The following is a 26270-nucleotide window of genomic DNA, read 5'->3' as shown; positions in this document are numbered from 1 at the left end:
TTAAGGATATAAAAAATGCAGAGCTAGCATTGTTTGAGCTGAGCAGAGTCATTAGTCTGGTCCCAGATCAAGCTGAAGTGTTTGAGCAGCGAGCAGAGGTACTTCCTCCACTTTTAAAAGACTTTCTGATGTCTATACCTTATCTAGTTGTTATTTTGTTTATACAGTTATTTTCTGTATGTTTTTATATGTTTATTGTTGAAAGTTCTTGGTCATATTCCTAATAATATAATATATGAATTAAGATTTGATACTCATCAATATACAGCTATCTATACATTAAGACAAAAATAAAATAGAATAAAAATACTAAAGCTACTCACAAAACCTATTCAGTTATGAACATGAATACACAAACTGAAAAGCATAATTACACTAGTGTTTGTAGCTGTCAGCCTTCAGAGGGTCTGTGAATGTCATTAACTCTTCTTGTTAATGTAAACAAGGATGCTTGTAATAATAAATGCAACAATTTTTTTATAAGCTATACAGATGGGCTTAGAAAAATTTTAGTAGGAAGAAATACGTCATTTCAGTAGAACCCAAATCCACTTTTTCTCTTTCAGCCCCTTAATACCTGACAAAATGAATAGGTCTTAGTCTGCTTTTTAAAGTTAAATATATGTAATGTAATATATGCATGTGCTCCAATCAATTTTAATATACAACTTTTTTTACGTAAATAATGCACTTGTTTAATTACTCAATGCAAAATTAATTTTTTGTGCATAGTTATTACATATTGCAACCCAAAATCATTTTGAAAATGAAGGATTATTTGTACAATCTTGCTCAAAGTATTATCTTGGTTTTACAGATACTGTCACCTCTGGGTCAAATGAGTGAAGCGCTGGCTGACCTCACTAAAGCTATTCAGCTAAAACCCTCCGCACGACTTTACCGACACAGAGGTACTCTTTACTTCATATCTGAGGTTAGTTTTCAGTTGAGCACCTGCAGAGAATAAGCTGGGATAGGTGCTTAGTCTCAAGGGTCATATTTGCAGTGTATATATGATATACCTACAGTGGCGTAGCGTGGGTTGTCAGCACCCGGGGCAAGGCAAGTAATTTGCGCCCCCTAACCCGTGGATTTGCGCCCCCTAACCCTAACCCCCAGATGTTGCGCCCGGTGCGGCCGGGCCCCCCCTGCACCCCCCACGCTACGTCACTGTATACCTACAAGCTATTCTATCTATCTCCTTTAAAGAGAACTGAGTTTGGGAGGCAGGGGGAGATCTCTTACTCTCTTGCCCGATCTCTTGCAACAAGATAGCCTTACAGAATCTGTCTGAGGAAACAGATTCAAGTATTTTAGACTGGGAGAAACTGCTGATACATATTTTTTAAATTGTTTAAAAGCATTTAATTTGTTTATTTAAGGCACGTATACACTACTACTTCTTTAAAGAGTTCAAGGCAGAACACAATTTTGTTTTAAAAAATTTTTTTTCATTCTTTTAGAGCACCAACTTAGTTACAAAGATTGCTGCTTCAAAAGTAGAAGGAACAGCTGATATCTGTAGAGATTGTGGCAGCAGATTATTTCAGGGGACTTTTCTTGACTTATTATCACTCCAGTTTCTTCAGTTGCCTTAATTTAGGTTTCCCTTGGAACCATTATAAAAATAGAGGAAACATATTTCTTTTGTAAACTACTGAATTCAGTGAAGCTCCCAAGTAATGGATTGTAGCCCAAGACCGCCATAAACTGTTCTTTTCATTTTAAGAGTTGATAATTTTGTAATATGGAAGGCTTGGTATCCTGTAACTATAACATTATTTGTGTTGCCTTTGTGTTAGATCTAGCAGTTTTCTGTCTGATGGAAGTTGTTTTTCTGTCACAGGACTATTCAAGTGCCCATGAAGACTTTCAGAACTCCCTTGAACTAAACAAAAACCAGCCTATAGCTATGCTTTACAAAGGTTTAACATTTTTTCACAGAGGACTTCTAAAGGTAATTATTTTGAATAACTGTGCAATTTCTACTATATGTGTGATGAATGCATATGTTTATTTATTATTGAATTTATATACCACCCTTTGGCTGGAGGTATGTTACCATTAGCCATTAACAAAGTCTTATCTATTCTGAGTGTCTTTCCAAAGGGGCCTTTACACAGCTTTTCACAGCTGATTAGTTGTAACCAAGTTGTTTAAGGAGAATGGAACACTTTTAAAATGTTTCAGCAGTAACTACCTTAATTTGTATCTAAGAGACTTCACAGTAACATACCGTAATTGTATCAAATAATTATATGTATCTAATTTATCAGTTGGCATTACCTCTATTTGAGTGTTTGGGTTGGCGCTTAAAATATCTGATAGATAAATATAGAACAATCTAGAGAGATTTTAAAGTTGTTTAAAATCCTGTCCCTGATGTTAGTTATTTGTTGAGTTTATCATTTGGTTGATAGACCTTAGGCAAATTTGTGATAACACAACTGTATATTAGTAGATTGATTGTGTGATGCTAAGAGAGACTAAGCTTTTTGGACATTTCATATTTCAGTTTCTGAGGACATTTTTGCACATGCAGTTATAAATATATTGTCCAATGTATTTCCTTGTGTTTGCCTGTACAGATCTTCCACAAAGTATTTCCATAATTATTCAAAAATCCCAATAGGAATTATTAATCTCAATAGCACAATATTTTAATTAACAAGAGTAAATGGTTGTGTTTTACCCAGGAAGCTATTGAATCATTCAAAGAAGCCCTTAAGCAGAAAGCAGATTTCATTGATGCATATAAAAGTCTGGGGCAGGCCTATCGGTAAGCAAAATGCCTTTACATTTCACTCTTTGACCTTCAAATGTGAACTGTGTAAGGAACATATAGAAGGGAGGTTTTCATCCAGACTGTGTTATGCTGGTTTGTTAAAATGTTCGGATATCACTTTAGTGATATAATATGAGACTGAAACGTAACTCCAATAATTTAATGGGGGGCAAGTTATTTTAAGATTAAAGGTAAAGGTACCCCTGCCCGTACGGGCCAGTCGTGTCCGACTCTAGGGTTGTGTGCCCATCTCACTTAAGAGGCCGGGGGCCAGCGCTGTCTGGAGACACTTCCAGGTCACGTGGCCAGCATGACGAAGCTGCTCTGGCGAGCCAGCACCAGCGCAGCACACGGAAAGGCCATTTACCTTCCCGCTATAAAGCGGTACCTATTTATCTACTTGCACTTAAGGGTGCTTTCAAACTGCTAGGTGGCAACAGGCACAGCTGGACAGGAGAAAGGAATAAACGTATTCATGGATTCAGTGACTCAAGCATTACTCAAAATAAATGAATCTTTAGAAAATTTGACTAAGCAGAGCACGAAGAACACCAAACAACTGACAGAACTTACAACAAAATTGGACTTAAATACCAAAAGCATTACATCTAATACAGAAACCATAAATAAATTGGTTCAAGAAAACGCCATAATTCGAAAAATTGCAGAAGAAGCTAAATTTACTGCAGAAACTACACAGGAAAGTTTAATACCAGTCTGTAAGAAGTTGGACCAGCATGAGGCAGCCTTGTCTTTGTGGGAGATGCAGAGGAAAGAGAAGAATTTGAGACTTAGGTTGGTCCCTGAAAGTGAAGGGGACTTTCTCACAAAAGAATTATCAGAATTTTGGCAGGTAAATTCAGAGGAAGAAGAATTTAAGATAACAACTGCCTTCAGATTGGGCAGAAGGCAAGGCAGGAAGATCCCAAGGGATTGTCTGATAACTCTGAGATCTAAAGAGGAAAGAGATAAAATTTTAAATTTACATTACCAGAGAACCCTTCAGATTGGAAATGCTTCTGTTCAAATTTACAAGGACATCCCAAAATACATTCTGGAGGTAAGAACTTATTTTAAGAACCTGGTTGACCTGCTGAAGAAGAATAACATACCTTTTAGGTGGGAATTTTCACAAGGTTTGTCTTTTAACTTCAAAGGAAAGAAAGTCAAAATAAGAACAGTGCAAGATAAAGAACAATTCCTAGACAGAAACGAGGAGGACCTTTTGAAAGGAGTGCTAGACTCGACCTCTGATACAGACCTTGGAAACTTGACATTTGGACTGAAGTCACCAATGGAAGAACAGCTGCAGGGAGCAGCTGGAGGTAATTAATTAATGATGTCTCTGCAATTCTACAAGAAATTGCATGAGACATTAATGGACTATTTGGATTATAAGGTGATCTTATTAGGAGATATGAATGGCGTGGTCTCTACAAATATGGATAAAGCACAAAGATCTAAGGATGGGAGACTACCTAAGACCTTTTTTGAAATGACTGAAAACATGGACCTGATTGATATCTGGAGAACAAGAAACCCTCTTGAGAGAGAGGGAACATTCTTTTCAGAGGCACAAATGACATGGACAAGAATAGATCAAATATGGATTACTAGTGGAATGGCTCCAAGGATAAAAAAGGTGGAAATCTGCCCAAAGACATGCTCCGACCATAATGCAGTGAAGATGGAAATGAAACTAACAACAGCTGGATCCTTCAGATGGAGAATGAATGACACCCTATTCAGAGAGGTGGAGATTTACAAAAAGGCCCAAAAAACCTTGAAGGACTATTTTGAGATAAATCTGAGGACAGATGTTGAGAAAAGAGTGATTTGGGACGCAAGCAAGGCCGTGATGCGAGGTTTTCTGATACAACAGAACTCTTTAAAGAGAAAGAAACAAAATGAAAGGAAGGATAAGATTCTGGAAAAAATAAAAGAAGGAGAAAAGAAATTGAGGTCTAAACCAAAGTCTCATGAGATTTTGAGAGAAATTAAGTTTTATCAGATGCAATATATGGAATTGATGAACCAGGAGATAGAATGGAAAATCAAGCAAATGAGACAGAGGACATTTGAATCAGCGGACAAATGTGGGAAACTTCTAGCATGGCAATTGAAGAAGAGACAGAAACTAAATACAGTCACAGGCTTGGAGGTGGATGGAAAGAACATTTTTAAACCAAATGAGATCAGCAACTGCTTTCAGAGCTACTTCAGGAGATTATATGCACAAGGGCCGGAAAACGAAGGAGACATAGAAGATTTTCTTAAGAAATATGGATTACAAAAAATTTCGCAACAAAGTATGTTGATTTTAAATGAGAAAATAACAGATCAAGAAAAGGAGGGTGCCATTCAAAACATGCAACTAGGGAAATCTCCAGGACCAGATGGACTAACCTCCAGATATTATAAAGCATTGAAAGAATGGTTAATACAGCCGCTTAAGGAGGTTTGTAACGAAATATTAGAGGGGAAAAAGGCACCTGAATCGTGGAAAGAAGCATTTATTACACTTATACCAAAGACTGAAACTGAAAAAAAACCAGAGCAAGAACTACCGCCCTATATCATTACTTAATGTGGATTATAAAATATTTGCTGATATTTTAGCAAAAAGACTGAAGAGGGTGTTAATGGAGGAGATTCATAAGGACCAGGCAGGCTTTCTCCCAGGAAGACACTTATCAGATAATGTAAGGAATATAATTGACATTATGGAAATGCTAACTGTAAATATTAATACGAAGGCAGTCCTAATCTTTGTGGACGCGGAGAAAGCCTTTGATAATATCTCTTGGAACTTCATGAAGAAGAATCTCCATGGGTTGGGGGTAGGCCAAAGGTTTGAAAATGGTATAAGTGCAATATATTCTGAACAAAAGGCAAAGCTAATTGTAAATAACGTGGTTACTGATGAACTTTCCATAGAAAAAGGGACACGGCAGGGGTGCCCAATATCCCCATTACTTTTTATATCAGTCCTGGAGGTTCTGTTGAATATGATCAGGGGGGACCAGCTGGTAAAAGGAGTTCAGGTCGGAGCTAAACATTACAAATTGAAGGCATTTGCAGATGACTTAGTATTGACTTTACAAGAGCCAGACACTAGTACAAAAAGAGTTTTAGAGTTAATTCAATTCTTTGGTCAGGTGGCAGGATTCAAGTTGAACAAACAAAAAACTAAAGTTTTGGAAAAAAAATTAACAAATGTTGAAAGAGAGAGATTCCAAAATGAAACTGGGTTAATGGTGGCAAAGAAAGTAAAATATTTGGGGATTAACATGACATCTAAAAATGTGAATTTATTTAAAGACAATTATGATAAATGCTGGACAGAGGTAAAGAAAGATCTAGAAATATGGTCGAATCTGAAGCTTTCCTTGTTAGGCCGAATCGCAGTGATTAAAATGAATGTATTGCCTAGAATGTTATTTTTGTTTCAGACATTACAAATTGTGGATAAACTAGATTGTTTCAAGAAGTGGCAGAAAGATATATCTAAATTTATCTGGCAGGGCAAAAAGCCCAGAATAAAATTTAAGATATTTACTGATGCAAAAGAAAGAGGGGGGTTTGCCCTGCCGGATTTAAGACTGTACTATGAATCGGCAGCTTTCTGCTGGTTGAAAGATTGGCTACTTCTTGAGAATGCAGACATTCTGGATTTGGAAGGGTTTGATAATAGGTTTGGCTGGCATGCATATTTATGGTATGACAAGGTTAAAGTTCACAAGGGTTTTAAAAACCATATTGTTAGGAAAGCACTATATAATGTTTGGATTCGATACAAGGATTTGTTGGAAAATAAAACTCCTAGGTAGTTATCACCTATGGAGGCTAAGGAGGTGAAGAAACTTAACATAGAATCCAAATGGCCAAAATACTCTGAAATTTTAGAACAAGAAAGTGGTGAATTTAAACTACAGAGTTTTGAGAAAATAAAGTCCAAGGTACGAGATTGGCTCCATTACTACCAAATAATGGAAACTTTCAAACAAGACAGGAAAATTGGCTTCCAGGTGGAGAAATCGAAATTGGAAACAGAATTGTTAGAACCCAATACTAAGAATGTATCAAGAATGTATAATTTGTTGCTGAAGTGGAATACAATAGATGAGACAGTTAAATCAGCCATGATTAAATGGGCACAGGATATTGGTCATGACATTATGTTTGCTGACTGGGAACAGTTATGGACCACCGGTATTAAATTCACGGCATGCAATGCCTTAAGAGAAAATATTATGAAAAAGATTTATAGTTGGTACATGACCCCAGTCAAGCTTGCGAAGATTTATCATCTGCCCAATAATAAATGCTGGAAATGTAATGAGACTGAAGGTACCTTCTTTCACCTTTGGTGGACCTGCCCAAAGATTAAAGCCTTTTGGGAAATGATCTATAATGAAATTAAGAAGGTACTTAAATGTACCTTTCACAAGAAACCAGAGGCATTTCTCTTGGGCATGGTCGGCCAATTGGTGTCAAGGAAGGATAGGACTTTTTTTATGTACGCCACTACAGCAGCAAGGATCCTTCTAGCAAAGCATTGGAAGACACAAGAACTTCCCACACTGGAAGAATGGCAGACGAAAGTGACTGACTTTATGGGACTGGCGGAGATGACTGGCAAAATCTGTGACCAGGGGAGGGAGACGGTGGAGGAAGACTGGAAAAAGTTCAAAGCTTATCTTAAGAACTGTTACAATATTGATGAGTGCTAAAATGTCAAGGGAAAGGAAGATACAGAATTGCAGCGGAAATTGTTTGTTGAAATAAGATGAAATCGAGAAAGATAATAAGACAATAAGTTTTAATAAATTGGAGTAAAGGGTTGCTGGAAAAACTGTAAATTAAGGATGCAAAAAGGGGGAGGTATGGGGAAGTCCGAGAAAGAAGGCTTATGAAAATGAGGTTATGAAATCATATCTGTGTGTTTGTTTTTGTTTGTCGATGTATTTTGTTTTGTCTTAAAATTGGAAAATTAATAAAAATTATATATATAAAAAAAACAAACTGCTAGGTGGGCAGGAGCTGGGACCGAAAGACGGGAGCTCCCCCGCCGCAGGGATTCGAACCGCCAACCATGCGATCGGCAAGCCCTAGGCACTGAGGTTTTACCCACAGCGCTATCCGCGTCCCGCATATTTTAAGATTACTTTGGAGTAAAAAGACTTCCTTTGCCTAAAATAATATATACTTTCAAAGTCATTTTCCTGACTGGTCTTTTTATATCTTAAACAGATTAAATTAGATAATACTGTCAGACACATACCTACTAAGGAGTAGGAACAATTGTGTCCCAATCTTCAGTACATGCATGTAGGATTGCTGCTTGAAAAAAATCACAGATTTATTGTTGAACTTATTGATATGATACTGATTTTTAGAGCCTATGTTGGTTAATTTCAGTAAATAGCAACTTTACTAAATAAACATTTTAATTGCTGCTTTTTGCTATTTATTTATTACTTTAGAGAGCTTGGTAACTTTGAAGCTGCTACAGAAAACTTTCAAAAGGCACTGATGCTAAATCAAAATCACGTTCAGACAATACAACTTGGGGGAATGATGCTTTATCATCATGGCAGCCTGAATGAAGCTCTGAAAAACTTTAAGGTAAGGAATTGTGACGAGTTACAGCACTTCCATCATATATACTCATTATATCTTTCTGTGCTGTGTGTGGTTATTATATAAGCAAACAAACATACATAAATCAGACACCTTTAGGCTATTAAGCTCTCAAATGCGCATACAACCACAAAGACTTGCATGTTCCCTGTCATATATAAGAAAAGTTGCAGCCTTCTTGAGGGCTTCCCTTAGATTGAAAGACTGTATTGATATTTCTGTCCAGTGGATAACAGTAGGAATGGGCTGAACAAAAGCCTTTTCCCCTGTGGAAGATTTCTGCTTGTTTGTTTGAAAAACTGGTGCATTGCTTCTCCTTTTCTTCTAACTTCCACATAGACTCGAGATGGCTGTGACAAATTACTTTTCTACTGTTATGGATGTGTGGATAAAGAGTAAATAAAGATCTGTGATTTGTTTATCTGCAATCTCACAAATGTATTGATTATTCTCTTTTCAATTTTCTAGAGGTGTCTGCAACTAGAACCATATAATGAAGTGTGCCAGTATATGAAAGGTCTTAGTCACGTTGCTATGGGGCAATTTTATGAAGGAATAAAAGCTCAAACTAAAGTTATGTTAAATGATCCTTTGCCTGGTCAGAAAGCTAGTACAGAGTACCTGAAAGTGAAATACCTCAGAGGTAAGTTGCTGCTAATGAAATATTCATTGTTTCATACCCAGATCCAGGATATTTTTTCAGCCAGAACTCAGTTCCAGTACCTCTTGGGTGGGCACCATTGCCATTATAAGACAATAAGGTTCATGGTGTGTTCCAGCACCTCTTTTTCTAGAAAAATAGCGCTGCTCAAACCTATGTTAACTTAAGTATCAAATTTGTGCACATTTTTTAAAAAAATTGCTGTACATACTGTATTGTGAAATTCTTTACAGCTTTCTTACCTCAAAGAAGTACATAGCAGAAAGTTTTTTTCAGGTTTACATACGGTGGTAAAAAGTACTTATTTAGGCTTGTACATCAATCCTAGCTATCCATGAAATTTATTGCTAATTGGCATGCCCTTTCTGTAGATTTGTTTTTAAGTGAAAATATAAAGTTATGTATATGACTACTTACGTAACTATTGGCTCAGGATATTTATTCCTTAATAAAGACTGAATTTGTGCAGTTGCCCATATGTACCCTGATCAATTGGATACAGTTTGCCAAAGGGGAAAGTATGTATTCCAAGGAAAGGGAGACATATTATTTTAATTATTTAGAAAACTTACCAAAAGTCAAAACATTTCTTCAAGTGGTGTACATTGAAATGGCATTGTGAAGTTGTAAGGTTTAATGGTTGCAGTGATAAAAGTTCCTCACTTAAAGAATCTCTGCTAATGGAAGAAATATTAGGGAAATCACCCACAAGTTTATACTACTTTAAGGAAGTACAGTGCTTTTGTATGAAAAGGTCCCCAGATACAGCATGTGAACAGTGAACAGTGACATGGTTGTAGTTTGTGTGTGGATTTGGGGGAGGGCCATAGATCAGTGGTAGAGCATGTGCAGAAGGTCCCAGTTCAATCCCTGGCATCTCCAGGTCGGACTGGGAGAAATGCCTTTCTGAAACCCTGAAGAGCCACTGCTACTTAGTGTAGACAAGACCAAGCTAGATGAATCCAGCTCAGTATAAAGCAACTTCATATGAGCTCCTTATGTGTTTTTCTTCAGCACTGCAGATCGCTTGAAAAGCATTTCGCCTAGAGATCATTGTAAGTTGACTTGCAGGAAACGGGGCTAAATGATATTTACTTCCTTCACAGAATATTCTCGCTATCTGCATGCCCACCTTGATACCCCACTTACAGAATACAATATAGATATGGATCTTCCTGGGAAGTTTAAAGATCACTGGGCCAAAAATCTTCCTTTTCTCATAGAAGACTATGAAGAGCAGCCGGGACTACAACCACATATAAAGTAAGTAACTAAATTTACCAGTTCTTGGGCTCTGCTGGAAATGTTTGCTAATGGCAGTTCAACTTTAATCGCATGGCTTCAAATATAGGCTATGGTTTTATATGTGTTTGTAACAGGTACAAGTTGATTTCTAGCCTGCACCAACTCCAAAAATGTGTTCTGCTCAAAATGGACCCATTGAAATAAATGGACTAATCTGAATATGACTTAGTCATAACCCTTTATGTTTTTTGTTGTATTTCAGATCTCTAGCACCAATTTCCCAATACTAGTTTGTTGCTGTTCTGTGGTACATTTATACTGGTTTTGTGCTGGTGTTGGGTTTTATGTTGGTTTTACTGAGTTAGTTTATGATGTTTAATATATGTTGTTTGGTTGATCCATAACTTTTTAACCTGCCAATGGGACTTAGTTGGTGGACAGCATAATAAGTAATATTAATTTATGGTCCATTTTGTTCTTGAAACTGTGGAAAACCAAATACCTCAACAATCCTAGAGGTCCAAAATAATGAAAAGCTAGTGCAGAAAGTGGCTTCATTGTTCTACAGTATGCCCTTTAGTCTGTACTATAAAGAACAGTTTCTGCAAATGTTTCTATTTATTTTTCTTCTTTTTCACAACAATTCAAATTTTATGGTGTGCTGTGGCTCTGGAGCTGTCATTTCACTTAAGAAAGGCAACTCTGAATTATTCTTTTTTTCCCCAGTTGTATTTCCTCAGAAGCTGAGGACTCTGTATAGTATGTGACATTCCTGCAAATGAAAGAATTCTGGAAAGCAACTCGATGATCTCTGAAACAGCATTTGTTAGATTATTTGTTAGAGGCTGCTTAACTACTGTTTGTTCAGAGGGCACTTGGAAGTTGTGATCTTGGTATTCTTGCTGGCAGGATAAGCAGCAGTTAAGACTCATTTAGATGGATGTGAACACGCGGTCCTTGACCTTTCAATATGTCTGTTGGACTCCATCAGATTCCATGACTTCTATGGTTTAAATACAACAGATAACAGGGACACTTATATTACAAAATTAATAATTCCAGTCCAACACAGAGCCTTTATGTTACCCCGACTGAACATTTTCCTTTCAGCTTTCATCAAGGGCAGATATTTAAACATCCCCAGAAATGATAGACATTGCAGATGTTTTTCGAATGTGCTGGACACTGTAGAACGTATTCTTTTCTACTGTCCATTGTACAACCAGCTATGTAAGTGCTTGCTATCCCCCTTTTTTTGGGTAGTCTAACATCATGGCACAATGAAAATATCAGATTCTATTGGTCTGACGTTAACCCAGAAGTAACTGCCAGGGTGGATGAGTTTTCTCTTAGAGTGGTGAATGGCACTACTTAGCGGGAAGAAACTCCACTGAAAATCCTCATTACATATTTTATATGCCTGTTTTTTTGTATATCTAAATATATATATATGGATGTTTTATGATGGCCTATATTTGCAATGCCTAATAAAGGTTTGGCGAAGTAAGTAAGACTCCATCAGAAAAGAAATAGCACAGTAGTTTTCCTGTAGGACTAATTGCAATCGTTAACAGTCAACAGGTTTACCATATCCATTGGGTCAATCACCCTTCTCCTACTACCCTTATGAGAAAAACCCCATCCCACCCTCCCACTATATATAAGGGTCTGGTGACTTCTGTTTCAGTGTATCTGCATGCACACAAAAGCTTATATCCAGAACAAACTTATTTGGTCTCTAAGGTGCTAGTGGACAAATTTATTTATTTATTTATGCCCAAATAGCGTTATAAAAAGGAAAGCTGCAATAAACCTTGGCAGGGGTTGGTAATCTTAAACCATATTTCTAATGCTTGTCTATCTCACTGGCTGCTACTAATATAGAATCTATGTAAGAAATCATCTTGATATTTAATCCTGGCTTTATTTGTGATTTTAAGGGATGTACTACTTCAGAAATTTGAAAACTATAAACCCGAAATGCAAGAGATTATATGTGTTGCTGATCAGTTGGGTTCCCTAATGCAATATGAGACCCCTGGATTTCTTCCAAACAAGAGAGTACATAGAGGTACACTGGGAAAACTTTATTGGAATATGGAATTAAAAGTATAATGGCGCTTGCTGTGATTAGCATTGGATATTCTGCAATAAAACATGCTCTATTCATATGGTAGTTCAGCTTATTCATACATAAAAGAAAACTACTAATAATTATTACGGTCCATTATGTACTGTAAAGTGTAAATACTTAATGAGGCAGCAACCTCCAGTGATATTAAATATTAGATCCTATGCGGTCATCCAGTTGCATCTCTTAGACTGCAATTCTATGCCCACTTACTTAGAGAGTAAGCCTTACTGAACATAGTAAGGGCATGCATAGAATTGCACTATTTTGATGCTTCAGCTTCTGCCTTATGTTTAGATGTCAAGTATAAATGTGAGTGGGCTTCACTGGTAACCTACTTCTGTTTGTTGTTCAGCAATGGGGCTAGCTGTGATAGAAGTAATGCAAGCTGTACAGAGAACGTGGGTGAACTCGAAAGTACGAATTAATGGAAAAACCAGGCTGATGCAGTGGAGAGATATGTTTGACATTGCTGTGAAATGGCGAAGGTAATAAAGAAAGAAATCTAGTTTGTGAATTATTATTAAGAGTACTAAACTGTAGGCTAAGCAAGTATTGACTTTATAAAGGCAGAGGCAAAGTGAACTGAGGAAGTATTTATAGATTTTTGTGCTTCCTACATCATTACTTCTGCTGTTGATTACATGATTTATAGCCCTGTCTGTGTGACTACTTCACAAAACCTATTTAATTCTTCTAATAAGGGCCATCCCTGGAGGCTGGAGGCCACAGGGCAAATCATAGTGTTTGGACCTTCCCATACTGCTTGACCAGGCATGTTGTCTTTGTCTTTTCTCTCTTTCACAATGCTTTCCTCCCCCTACTTCACCCCTCATTCAAATTCTAATTTTACATTTCATAGTACTATGCACATTGTGTATCATATAGGGCAGTGTATAACTTGAATCTTTAATCCAACTTCTTAGATCAAGAAACAAAAGTTCTTTCTCCTTGCAAACTAAAGTAAATAAAATTGAGTCCATTATTTCATTCCTCTTAACATTTCAGATTTGGTTATAGCAATAGTTGTACAGAACATCACCAAGATTAACCTTGATTTCCTGAAGAGCTAACCAATCTTGTAAGATGTAAAGGCTCAGCAATTCTCCATTCTCTCTGTCCTTCCCATTTTCTTCCTTGGCAGTGTTGCCAGCTGCCTTATGAATGCAGACGTGTTGCAGTCGGGCCCCAATCCTCCTCCTATGCTTATGTTTTCGCAGCTGTAAGAGGGCTTCCAAGTCAGCATTTGGGATGCATTCCCAGGCAGTGCTGCTGGCCATGGGTGTCATTATTGCTGCTGTGTTATGGTGAGGTGCCCTCCCAAAGTCCAGATTGGTTGCCCAGATTCCCACCACCACCACCCCACATCCCTTAGGAATTAGTTTGATTCTGATCTCCAAGTTAATTTCCTCTAACTCTTGAGGTTAGCACATTATTGTAGGTGGACGAAAGCAATAAACTTTTTTCTTTAAAAATAGATTCAAAAAATTAAACCTGAATTAATACAACTACCAAATCTGTAAGCAGTGTTGATGCTGTGTCTCTTTACAGGATAGCTGACCCAGACCAGCCTGTACTATGGTTAGACCAAATGCCAGCTCAAAGTCTTAGCAGAGGCTTTAATAATCACATCAATCTAATCAGGTATGATGCTTTAGTGAAACCTTGTTTGCATCAGAAATTGTGCCAGAATCACACATTTTGCACAGAGGAGTTCTCGGAGTTGGAATTTCTGAACTTGTATTCTAACATTTTTTCCCCTTTAAATGAGTATGTAATGTATTGCATGTTTTATAGCCCCCTTTAGATATTTCTTTTTCTTTTCCTGAGGAACTAGAATTGTACAACTACATTGTTTTGGAGTCCAACAAATAAATCCAATATATTTCAGTACTGCCTTCGGTTAGGTATTTTTCCTACACAGAAACCCACAGCTACTCTTAAAATCTTGCCAGGCATTTCTGAAAGATAATATATGCAGCACAACTGATTCATTATTGCATTATGCTTCATCACAAGCCCACTTCTCTTCAAAGCATACCTTAGCAATTGTTGTATGTTCCCACTTCTCCTACACTACAAAACAAGATATCTGGTATTAGAGCAGCCACAAAGAAGGAAAGGCAGAGAACACAACAATAATATTGTCAATCACAGGGGTTTAGACTAAGGAGCATATATTTAAGCTGCCAAAGTTTGTAAGTTTCCTAGTAAGAACTTGTTGAATTCTTGCTTTGACCAATTACTTTAATTTCTTTGTCCAATCTTTACCAATAGCATCAACCTTTCTTTCACTGTACAAGCTGGATATTTTACACTCAATTTGGGTCCTTCTGATTTTTATTTCCTTGACTTCATTTATATTTCTTAACTAGATTCATATCAAGCTTTTCTGAAAATCTAAATTCAAGTTCTAAAATCTGCTTGGCATAGATATATGCTGACTGCATAACTACAAGGCCTAACATGAAAGTGTGGTAACTTCTAATTCACCTGTAGACACTCCATTCTTACTAGATCCATCATAGCTTATTTTGTAGTGTGAAATGTCTTGTTGTCAGCATAGAAAGTGTTTGACAGGCAGCAGTGGGTTGTGCTAGAAGTGGAAAGTTTGAATAAATAATTTGGAACTATGATTTCTCTGCTCCTTTTAGAAAAAAAAACATCTTCTGCTAATATGATTCTTGCTTTTTCATATACTGCATTGATGAATCTGCCTTAAGCTGCCACTTTTTTCCAGGCTTCTTTTCATCGCTATTATTATGCAGTTCTTGTTTAGTCATAGCAGGTTTAATTAAACTAATTAAGCACAACTGGCTCAGGTAAGTGAAATTAAAGACAAGTGGCCTAATTAACCCCTGTGATTGACAAGTAGCTTTGTCTCTTGGTATTTGCGGCTATAAAGCTTGCTCTATGAAATCTTGTTTTGTAGACTTGGAAACGAGAAGGGACTTCAACAAGTGCAATAATGGTATGTAGTTTTGCCTTCGGTATATGTGTTTGTGTGGCTAGCTGCACCCTAGGCATATCTTTTTACTGTTCATGAATGTTTGGGCAATTACACCAACAACATTATAGATGGAAAACAGAAATTCGTGTTTGCAAGCATTGCTCAGAATGAAAATTTAGCTGGAGAGTTTAAATAGATATAAGCAAACATAATCCAATGGGCATAAATCTTGAAATGAATGATCAATGCATGAGGTTTCATTCATTTCATTTCAATGGCTCTGGTTTGGGGGAAAATATTGATGAATTATGGACAGTCTGTGTAACCGTATCCTGAGCAGGACTGAAAAGTTGTATTAGGTGAAATATTCCCATGCCTAAAATGATTACAGCTTTCCAGTGTATGCATAATGCTGAGTAGCTCAATAAGTTCAAAGGGCTCAAGTTTAAGACTTCAATATTATAAATAATCTTTTATAGATGTAGGACCTAATAACTCCCAGTTTCCTTAAGTCTGCTTGCCTGTAAAGACAACCTCAGTACAGAAACAAAATAAAACTCAAATTAATTTTAATTTTATATAGTTACATCCTTTTTCATCTAAATGCAAACAATGACTCTTGTCAGTTTAATATTTTTAAAGAGAATACACAAATTATCAAAGATTAAAACTGTGTGGTACAATCTGCTATTAGTCAAAGTTGCCTTGTAAATATCACTTGAAAAATGTTCAGTTAACAGTGCAATCTATGCAAATTTACTCAGCAGTAAGTTCCATTATTTCAAAGTCTCATTGAACGCAATGAGTCTCATGGAACCCTTCTAAGTAGAAACACACAGATTTTTGCTATAACATGTCCATAATGCTTTGCAATGCACAAAAGTTCTCTGGCAGGTAGAGTCCCTTGAACAAAGTTTGAACTCCAGTATTTTACCACATAGAAATCATATATGTACTTTCACAAATGGTATGTAAATACTTGCTATCTGTTTAATGTCCCGTTTTTAAAATGTTCTTCTCTGCAGGGGACAAGTTATTAACATAAGATATCTGGAATATTTTGAAAAGATGCTTCATTTTATCAAAGACAGGATCCTTGTTTATCATAGGTAAATAAATTCTTCCTTTTCCTGCATTAATACGGCAAATTTTTATACAGTGTTCAAGAATCAGGTGCTGCACAGTAATGTTTAAAACATCCTGCCTGCAGGCTTACAATCTAAACAAGATGAGATCATGGGGAGGGAAAGAAGAGATTAGGAACCAAAAATTTAGGAAATGGTTTGAAACATTCCATAAACAATTGAAAAGACAGAAGGGTGCAGATTTCAGGTGTCAGTGAGGTTCAGAGAAAAGAGACAGCAAGAGAGTGAGGATGGAAATGTGAAATAGAAATAACTTGAGATTTTTTAAAGAAGAAAGCATTGGCTGAGCAAAGATAATAATGCAGTGGGAGAGAAAGAAAAAGGGTGACAGATAAGGAGGGGCCAAAAGGTAAAAGCATAGTAACTAATAATTTCTGATAAGGAAATGAATTTCAATAAATGGCTGTAACACAGGAAAAAGATGGGCAAATTGAGATACAGAATAAACGGGCAACAGAGTTAAGAACAGAGAGGAGAGGGTGAAGCTGAAAAACTGGCAAACCAAAAAGAAGCATGAGAGAATAAACAAATGCCTTTCCAGTAGCAGGAGACAAAACTATCAAAATTTAGCAAGGTTGAAAACTTGGACGTTGGCAGTTCTGACTGTCAGATTGACTGTATGCAGCCAGGAGGCTGAAGCAAGCTTGAAGATGATGAAGGAAAGGTGTGAACTATGGTCAGGGAAAGCCAGGCCAATGAGAGTGCTGAAGAAGAAGATTTTAAAAGATCTATTTTTGTTGTCAACATAGAAGATAATGGAGTAGCAGCAGAACTGGGGAAAGAAGACTAAAAAAGAGCCAAGAGAAGAAAACTAATCTGTATTTATTGAGATAATTGTTTTTTAAAAGTCTTAACAGGAGGGAAGATGATGAAGAGTAAAGAAATGGAAGCATGGATGTGTAAGGAGTAAAAGTTGAAGAGCAGCTGGAGTGTCAAGTTGAATAAGGTGAAGCTCACTCAGTGACCATGAAGATGTCACTATATTTCACCCTAGTAGTCAGTCACTGTTCCAGAATCCTTTAAGGGTGGGGTAAAACATACATATATAATAAGATTACAAATGAAAATGGAAAGATGGAACAACTGGTCAACAAATATATTTTTAAGTCTAAATACAGGACAATATCAGGAAGGGAAAGGTATAGTAATAACAGTATGTACTGTACTGTATATAGCGGGTTTCAAACTGCTTCAGTCTGCCTTGTTCAACATAACTCTAAACTATATTTTAGTTATTGCTATGGAAATAATCATGGATGAGCCTCAAGTTCCCATGCTCCTCCTCTGGAGCAGCTCTGAAGAGATCAGATGTGTTTGTCCCAGTTTGGACATAATGGTAGACTGTGGTTAGGTTTAACGATGGTTAAGGTTGCCTTAATCAGATAAACTGTAGGTAAAACTAAGGGCAGTTTAGCCCTTTCATACATACTGACAACCATGATTAGTTGAAAATGGAAGCAAATGCTTTCAGTCTCCTTGCAGTCACATCAGAGAAGGGGACACGGGCTCATTATATCATTAAACTATAAAGAGTGGTGAGAAACAGGGCTGTGTTCTCGCCCAACTCTCTTTAGCATATTCTTCTCCCTGTTGCTTTCATATGCATTCAGCTTGCCTGAAGACGGTGTGTTCATCCATTCAAGGAGCAATGGGGGTCTGTTCAACCTGGCACGTCCCTGCACCAAGAAAAGTGCAGTGGATCCTTATTCGAGAGACGTTGCTTGCAGATGACACAGCCTTGACAGTGCACTCTGAGGAAGCTCTACTGAGACTCATCAACCATTTTGCCCAAGCCTACAGGGAGTTCGGCCTTACCTGACAAAGACCAACATCCTGGGTTAGGAGGTTGCGAATACCAAGATGAAGGTTTACCAGACTTGCATGTTGAGCATGCTGCTTTATGGAAGTATGTTGTGGGCAACTTACAACCATCAGGAGTGATGCATCAATGCCTTCCATATCCACTGCATCAGGAAGATTTTGGATACCACATAGCAGGACAGATTTTCAAACAAAGATGTGCTTTCCTAAACCCACTTTCCTAGCATGTTTGCACTCCTGTCTCAGCAGCGTCTACGCTGACTTGGTCATGTCCACAGAATGGAAGATGGCAAGATCTCCACGGGCATGCTCTAAAGGGAGCCTGCTTCAGGCACTAGGCCCATTGGCAGACCATCTGTGCCAACGATGTCTACAAAAGTGACATGAAGACTGGCAACATCAACCCTGCCATGTGGGAATCCCTTGCAGATGACAGCAGTGCCTGGAGACAGACAGATAGGTCAGTATCCATAATGATGATTGGTGGAGGAATGACCATTGGGAAGAGCGCAAAGAGAAGAAATCCCGTGGTGCATCTGCATCAGCACAACCAGACACCTTCATCTGCCCCAGCTTCATTGAAACATGTCTCTCCTGTATCTCTCTCTACACCCACAGCACACTTTTCCATCGTCACCCAAGACACATGGATGCCAACCAGCTTTATTTTGTGTAGGTTATTTTCTCAGTAACATAACCTAGTTTTGCTAAAAAGCTATTGTATTATCATGTTAGAATATTTTCATATTAATATAAAAACTAGAACAAAATATTTAATTGAAATGCTATTTAAACCCTTTTGTCTAACCATTTAGTGCTAATAACCACAAAGAACTAGTAGACGTTCGAGAAGCTCTGGAGCAAGTGCAAAAAGTAGAAGACCTTCTCCCAATAATGAAGGTAGTCTTTCTATCTCTCTCCCCCCCACACCCCAAATTCCTTTCCCATCCCGCAAGACAACTGTATTTTTTGTAATATTAGAAATAAGATCATGCAAATAACAATAGTTAGTGATGATCCTTCAAATTTCATGTGAAAGTGGAACTGGACTTAAAGCTACCATTTTAAACTTGGATATGATTTTTTTTCTAGTACGCAATGAGGGTTTGCTGAGGAAGGTCATTTTACAAGTGAAAGCTCACTAAACTCCAAGCTAGTTTTCTGTGTATTAGAGTGTTTTGTAACAAATTGTGGGTGTGGGTGTTTATTAGTGTCTCTTGGAATGATGAAGGGGTTTTTAATTGCAAAATTGTCCATAGTAAAGAAAATAAGCTCAATGGATCTTACTGCATTTTAAGTACTCATTACAAGGAAGACTTAACAAATACCGCATAAATGAAAAGATACAAATAGCATGAAATGAAAGAGGTGAATAACTTTGAGTAGGAGGCCAACACTTCATTTTGTCAGAGTGGGTCATGTGTTACTTATTCATAGGGTCAAACTGACAGAATTTCACAATTTAGCAACCATTTTAGCTAAAAATAATCCCCTCTGAGATTGAATGTATAACCTTGAGGGTGCTGTTTTCTATTAGTTGAAAGCAGTTAGCTGAATAATTCAATAATTCTCTAAAGACTGTTGACAAAATGGTTTTCCTGTGCAGGTCCTGACTTCCATGTCGGAAGAAGAATGTCAACATGCATCTGATATTTGAACAGGAAAATATGAAATAGCCCAAGTATCAACAATTAGGGAAAACTATTATCTCTTCTATGTTTTTAGCACATCTCTGTTGTGTGGTATGCCTAAAAAGAGTTCTAACATATTTGCATATGTTTAGCAAGGCAATAGTCGACAAATAGCAAACCTTCCTTACTTTTAAGAGCCCCCCTGAGTGAGATAGGTGAAATTCTTTTAGCAGTGAGAGAGAAAAATGCATGTTAGATGTAAACTTTAATGGGAAAGAAACCTTGCCATATTTTTGGCCACATGATCCAGAAGCTGTACGCCGGCTCCCTCGGCCAATAAAGCGAGATGAGCGCCGCAACCCCAGAGTTGTCTTCAACTGGACCTAATGATCAGGGGTCCCTTTACCCTTTACCTAGTTATGTAGTATAAAGGAAAGCTGAAATTGTCTTAATTGTCATATGGAACAAACAAACAAAATTCACTTTTTGATATTTGTTTGAAAGCAGCTCCACAGTAAAACAAGAGATGGATTCACAGTCAACACCAAAGTCCCAAGCCTCAAAGATCCAGGAAAAGAGTATGATGGATTTACTATCACCATAACAGGAGATAAGTAAGCTAAGTTTCTATTTTATATCATGTAAACTACAGGCAAAAGCTTACTAGTCTTTATTTTAATTATTTTTTAAAAAAATAAATTGAAGACAGTGTTATAGCAGTCAAAGGTTAGGCAGATTTCAAATATGCTTGGTTTTCCTTCTGTAGTAAACTTTGTCAGCAAAGCTGCATTTTATGTGCTTAATGTGGTATTAAATTAATATATTTACACCCATATAATCCATGCAAACATGTCCTAACACTTAACCAAAATCTGACTTTACTAACAGCTTGTAAGTTGTATACACTTATTATAGTTTTATCCTTATCCATATTGGAAGCTTCTCAGGTATACAGTTTGGATGGCACGTTACCCACCCTTGTTCTTGCTGCTTATGCTCCCCAATTAGTAATATACTAGTATAACAACTCTTCTTCTGTGAAAAAGGGAGGGGGGGAATCAAAGCAATATTCTGTATTTTTCCTTTTCAGGGATACTCACTAAATTTTTATATGGGCAATGTAGTAGCTAAAGGCTACATTCCACCAGGTCCTGCTTCTGCCCATTCCTAATCATCTCGCCATATTTGTGCGAGTGTGTGTTTAAAAAAAGATTAAAAATATTACCAAGTAGTTAACAAAAAATCTGCTTTGTCTTTTTATATTGCTTTTTCAGTTTTGATATTTGGTCTCTGAAGCCAAAGTAACATTGCACTCATTTCTTTATTCAACTGGAAATTATTGAAATACGTTTTAGAGCAACTTAACCAATCATATATAATCTGTATGCATTTGTATGTGTTTGTTTATGTATGTGTTGTTGAATGTATGTGTTTATTTTAAAACATGCCTCTGATGCAGACATATATTTTCAGGATTGGGAACATACTATTTTCAGTTGAAACGCAGACAACAGAAGAAAGAACACAACTGTATCATGCAGAAATAGATGCTCTTTATAAAGACTTAACTACCAAAGGAAAACTACTTGTTTCATCTGCAGAATCTGGGGTAAGATCTTCCATTATGTAATTAGTTTTTAGTATCATGAGCCCAAAAGGTCTAAGAGCACAGGCAGGCTGATACACAGAGAGATGTTTCTTCAGATATTTGTATCCCAAGGCATTTGTGAACCACCCTGTGATCACTGGTTGAAGGTTGGTATGCAAATTGTCATCATTACCATCACCATAGGCTTGGCATGTCAACATCAGCACCTTGAATTTTGTCTCAGAAGCATATAGGCAGCTTTTCAAAATGTGTCAACAAACTGTACCAGTTCACATTCTGTCAGCCACATTCTACTCCAATTATAGCTTTTGTATCCCCTTCAAGGACAACAACATGTAAGATGTTGCCCTTGATTTTCACATGTCAGTGATTTTTAGACCAACATTCTTAGGGCCAAACTGGACACAATGGGTGGGTGGGAGGTTGTTGCTGTTATTGTTGTTAATTTTTTGTATCTTTATTTTAGATGTTGTTATGGATGTTGATGTGGAAATTGTTTCAATTTGGTTGTTTACTTTTTATTTTATTTTTTTGTTTATGACTACTTTTGTTATAGGGACGCAGGTGGCGCTGTGGGTTAAAGCCTCAGCGCCTAGGGCTTGCTGATCGAAAGGTCGGCGGTTCGAATCCCTGCGGCGGGGTGCGCTCCCGCTGCTCGGTCCCAGCGCCTGCCAACCTAGCAGTTCGAAAGCACCTCCGGGTGCAAGTAGATAAATAGGGACCGCTTACCAGCGGGAAGGTAAACGGTGTTTCCGTGTGCGGCTCTGGCTCGCCAGAGCAGCGATGTCACGCTGGCCACGTGACCCGGAAGTGTCTCCGGACAGCGCTGGCCCCTGGCCTCTTAAGTGAGATGGGCGCACAACCCCAGAGTCTGTCAAGACTGGCCCGTACGGGCAGGGGTACCTTTACCTTTACCTTTACTTTTGTTATGTTCATCATTATGTATTTTTTCATGTTGTAAGCCACATTGAGCATGGTTTTAACTCTGGGAAGATGGCATGCAAATAAAATTTTGTATATATGTTAGTCCAAGCACACCACTGAAGTCACCTGAGCCTCAAGTGACAGCGCTGGGTCAAGCACAACCCCAGATTATGCATCTAAAGCTGTATGTCCAGCCAATTCTCAGACCTGAGAACCTACCCATAGGACCTGTGTCTTGTCAGGATTCAGTCTCAGTTTATTGGCCCTCATCCAGCCCATTACTGCTTCCAGGCACCAGTCCAACACAAAGTATTAGTTAAAACGCATGCCATCACTATAAAATATTTAAGAGATTACTCCTATTTATGGTTAAATGCAATGCATTGTTTAAACATTTTAAAATTTATTTTTGTTGGGCTGGATCCAGAGTGTCCTTTCTGCGAACAGCCTTTTTCCATTTGTGGAACGCACTGAGATACAACAGAAGCTCCCACAGAAGGATGGAGGGAAGGCTCTTTTCTCCTATTGCCCCCAAATGCCACCTCCTACACAAGGGTGCCTTGTCCTCCCAAGAGCAGCTATTGGCTAAAATCTGATCGCCACCCCACCTTCTTCCAGCAGGAATTCTGCTCACAGGAGTTCTGGATCCAACCCATTTTAAAAATCTCTGATCTGCCCTTTCTGTTCCATTACTATTCACGGTAACTCACAATCTGACACCCCCAAAAATTAACATGGCAGATAATTTTTTTTTAGCACGGCTTGAGAGACAACCACATTAGATACAAAGCTTAGAAGACCTTAGCAAATGAAACATGCCTATATGGCTTACTGTCCTATATACACCTTTTCCTGCTTGAATGCTGCTTCTTGTCATGTTGCAACTACCAACTTAATAAAGAATTATACAGATAATAAAATACTGCATATTGCAGAATGAAAACAGTTTATTTCCATAAATTCCATCCATTGAATTTAATTTGCCTGGTGCATGCAGTTTTCTATCGCTATTGTGATTTTTCATGTTAAATACATGGTTTTATTTTTCTTAGGAATCAGATGCTGTGTGCAGTCTAATCCTGTCTCTTGTATATTATTTCTATAACTTAATGCCTCTGTCCAGAGGGTCCAGGTTAGTATCTTTCTTCATATGTAATAACTGAATCTGCAAAGATTACATTGTGCACAGTGATATGAGATCTTACCTTACCCGTTCTTCTTTCTCCTGCCCCAAGTCCTAAATACTTTTGCATAAAGGTTGGCAGTCATATTATTCTTGTGTGCATCTTTAACGAGAGAACATTTTCTCCATTTTATAGTAGATTTATTTCTCATTTTGTATTTGACATGTTAAAACTTGTCTTACGCTCTGCGGTTTTTTAAAAATAGACTTGAAAATAAGCCCTGTTGCACCCAATGTAGCTTACTTCTGTACAGGATTGCACTATTAAGCTCAATATAGCAATACTGAAATTAATACAGCTAGGTCACAAGTACATTGCATTGATTTTAAATATTTATGAAAATGGAGAATCTCTTAACCTTTAAAAGCAGTAAAATATGTTCTTGTGTTTCAATGGAATGCTTTGTGTGCATTTTATTTCTTCTGTTTTTGTTTGCTTCTCAGTGTGGTGGCTTATTCAATAGTCATGGGAGTCCTGATGGCAAGTGGAAAAGAAGTATCAGGAAAAATTCCGAAAGGAAAGGTACACTCTGAATAAAATGCCCTGAAATTTAGAAAAGAGCAGCTTGTGACACCCATTTTTTCCCCCTGCAGCTCACACCTGTGTCCAAAAAGTTATTTAAAGTGTAATGTGGGGCTGGGTATGAATGAAGTAATGCAGAAGTTTAGGAAGCAGCTTGTGAATACCTGCAGCTTCTCAAAAAATAAAGACACGTTACAGTATTTTGAAAAAGAAGTGAGATGTATGAGAGAGCATTCTTGTTTCAATGTGAGAAGTAGCCCTATGGACTGGAAACTGTTGGTGTAGCAAAATAATGAAATAAAGCAGCAATCCTAATCTCAGAAGGTGATGTCCAGTGTCGTCTACCTGCAAATGGAATGGGCACCATTTGCAGAAGTTCTTCACCCTACCCTTTCCCCCTGACCTGCTCTGGAGGGTTAGGGTACTATCTAGAACTAACTGGAAATTTGCATTTGGCAGTGAGGTGGGGAATAGGAAAAGAACTTCCACTGCATGAGTGAACTTCCTCTTGTGCAGTGTTGGATATATCACCCAGTGGAACTTGCTTCCTAGTAAATCTGTTTCCTAGATTTAACTATCATTAGGTAATGTTCCTGTTATTGTTCTTGGCAGATTCTAGAAGTGATGGAGTGTGTTGTAAATGAGATGAAAGTTTTTATGTGATTAGGACAATAGTAACTTCTCTTTATGATCAAATGAAGTCTGGAACTTTGTGTCTTGCAACAGGAATCATCACCATCAATAATAATAACACTTTATTATTTATACCACACTCAACTAGCCTCTTGTGATGGTGGTTTTCTTTAAATTTTAAATCCCCCCCCCCTTGAAATCATACTAGCAACTTCAGCCTTTCATTGTTGTACCATAACTGCTAAAATAGCATATTTAAAGCAATCAAATTCAAAGCATACAGTTCAGCTCTTCTTGTCTTCCAACTTCCATTACAAATACCTTTTGGATGGTGCTAAATGTGGGAGTATATTCTGACAGTGCACTTATTTTTGCATTTAGTTGTTTATATTTAATGTGTGTTCCAGCTGATTGATTTTGAAGCTATGACAGCAGCTGGATCAGAGGCCTTCAGTAAAGTGGCAAAAGATTGGCTGAATCTGAAAAGGTAAAATTGTTAATGTTGGCTCAAGGTTTTGCATGTCCTAAAAAAAAAAGTCCCAGCTTTCCTCAGAAAGGCAGTCTTTGTTACTTTGAAAAGTTGAGTTAACAGAAGAGTGCTTTCACAAATTTCCACTTATGGCAGCTATTGCATTTCACCCTCTGCCCATATATCTATGCCTGCTGCTTGTGACACTACTCAAATATAGTTTGTGATAACAATGTAGTTCTTGTTAAACTTAAACCACCACATCTAAAAGGCCTGGTTCCTATTATAAATTTAAGTAGTACTAAAGTTACATGAAGCAATAGACCCAAACTAGAAAGAACTGTTTGAATTTGGCACACCATAGAGGTCTGCATGTGTGGCATTTTACTCTCTAGCGGAAGGGAAAAATAACCTAATACATTAAATTTCTTTGTGGTTTTCTGGATTAGAACCATGGTGATAATTAGCTTCCTTCATTGATAGTTATCGTCGCAATCTACTTAACAGTTCTTCTACAATATATGGTGTTAAATGTCTGAAATAATGAACCATACTATTGTGAAACTTGTTATTTTAATGCTAGAACATTTTGAAGACAAAATGCATAGGTAGTCACTTGGCCCAAAACTTGAGCAATAAAGTTCCAGTTGAGTTAAATTAGCATTTTTGGATTAGCAAAAATACAAAATATCAGGTTTATTTCAAACTTAAGTCATGGACTATGTTTCTATTAATATTTGCATTTTCCTTTTCCAGCATTTCGCCTTCTTACAAGAGTCTCCCACTGGTATCAGAATACTTTCCAACATTAAGAACCATGATTGAAGCATTAACTACAGATTCAGCTCATTGCCTGAAAAGGCTTTAGTTGCTGTGTTAACTTACCTCAATAAAGAGTAGTGACCACTTTTTTTGTA

At 37.4% G+C, this 26270-nt stretch overlaps 1 protein-coding gene across 5 annotated transcripts in view; it reads left to right on the top strand.

Moving 5' to 3' along the window:
- Positions 1 to 26270, top strand: part of TTC13 (tetratricopeptide repeat domain 13) — a gene marked incomplete at its 5' end in the record, with an annotated part of 31951 nt that extends 5681 nt beyond the window's left edge. For 4 of the 5 annotated variants that reach the window (XM_079971329.1, XM_079971331.1, XM_079971332.1 and 1 more), the window contains 18 exons: positions 6 to 98; positions 818 to 934; positions 1847 to 1957; positions 2697 to 2779; positions 8272 to 8413; positions 8897 to 9071; positions 10196 to 10352; positions 12275 to 12405; positions 12821 to 12953; positions 14017 to 14109; positions 16441 to 16524; positions 19197 to 19281; positions 20517 to 20626; positions 21486 to 21621; positions 23598 to 23677; positions 24173 to 24251; positions 25292 to 25371; positions 26110 to 26270. In XM_079971329.1, coding sequence (XP_079827455.1) covers positions 6 to 98; positions 818 to 934; positions 1847 to 1957; positions 2697 to 2779; positions 8272 to 8413; positions 8897 to 9071; positions 10196 to 10352; positions 12275 to 12405; positions 12821 to 12953; positions 14017 to 14109; positions 16441 to 16524; positions 19197 to 19281; positions 20517 to 20626; positions 21486 to 21621; positions 23598 to 23677; positions 24173 to 24251; positions 25292 to 25371; positions 26110 to 26221 — 2001 coding nt within the window. In that variant the 3' untranslated portion in view covers positions 26222 to 26270. The remainder of the gene's footprint in view (positions 1 to 5; positions 99 to 817; positions 935 to 1846; positions 1958 to 2696; positions 2780 to 8271; positions 8414 to 8896; positions 9072 to 10195; positions 10353 to 12274; positions 12406 to 12820; positions 12954 to 14016; positions 14110 to 16440; positions 16525 to 19196; positions 19282 to 20516; positions 20627 to 21485; positions 21622 to 23597; positions 23678 to 24172; positions 24252 to 25291; positions 25372 to 26109) is intronic. The other variant, XM_079971330.1, reaches the window with a different exon arrangement.

Source organism: Podarcis cretensis, assembly GCF_951804945.1.
Source record: "Podarcis cretensis genome assembly, chromosome: 3".
Taxonomy (NCBI): Eukaryota; Metazoa; Chordata; class Lepidosauria; order Squamata; family Lacertidae; genus Podarcis; species Podarcis cretensis.
The sequence above is the reverse complement of the archived record's forward strand: the minus strand, read 5'-3'. Positions and strand labels throughout refer to the sequence as shown.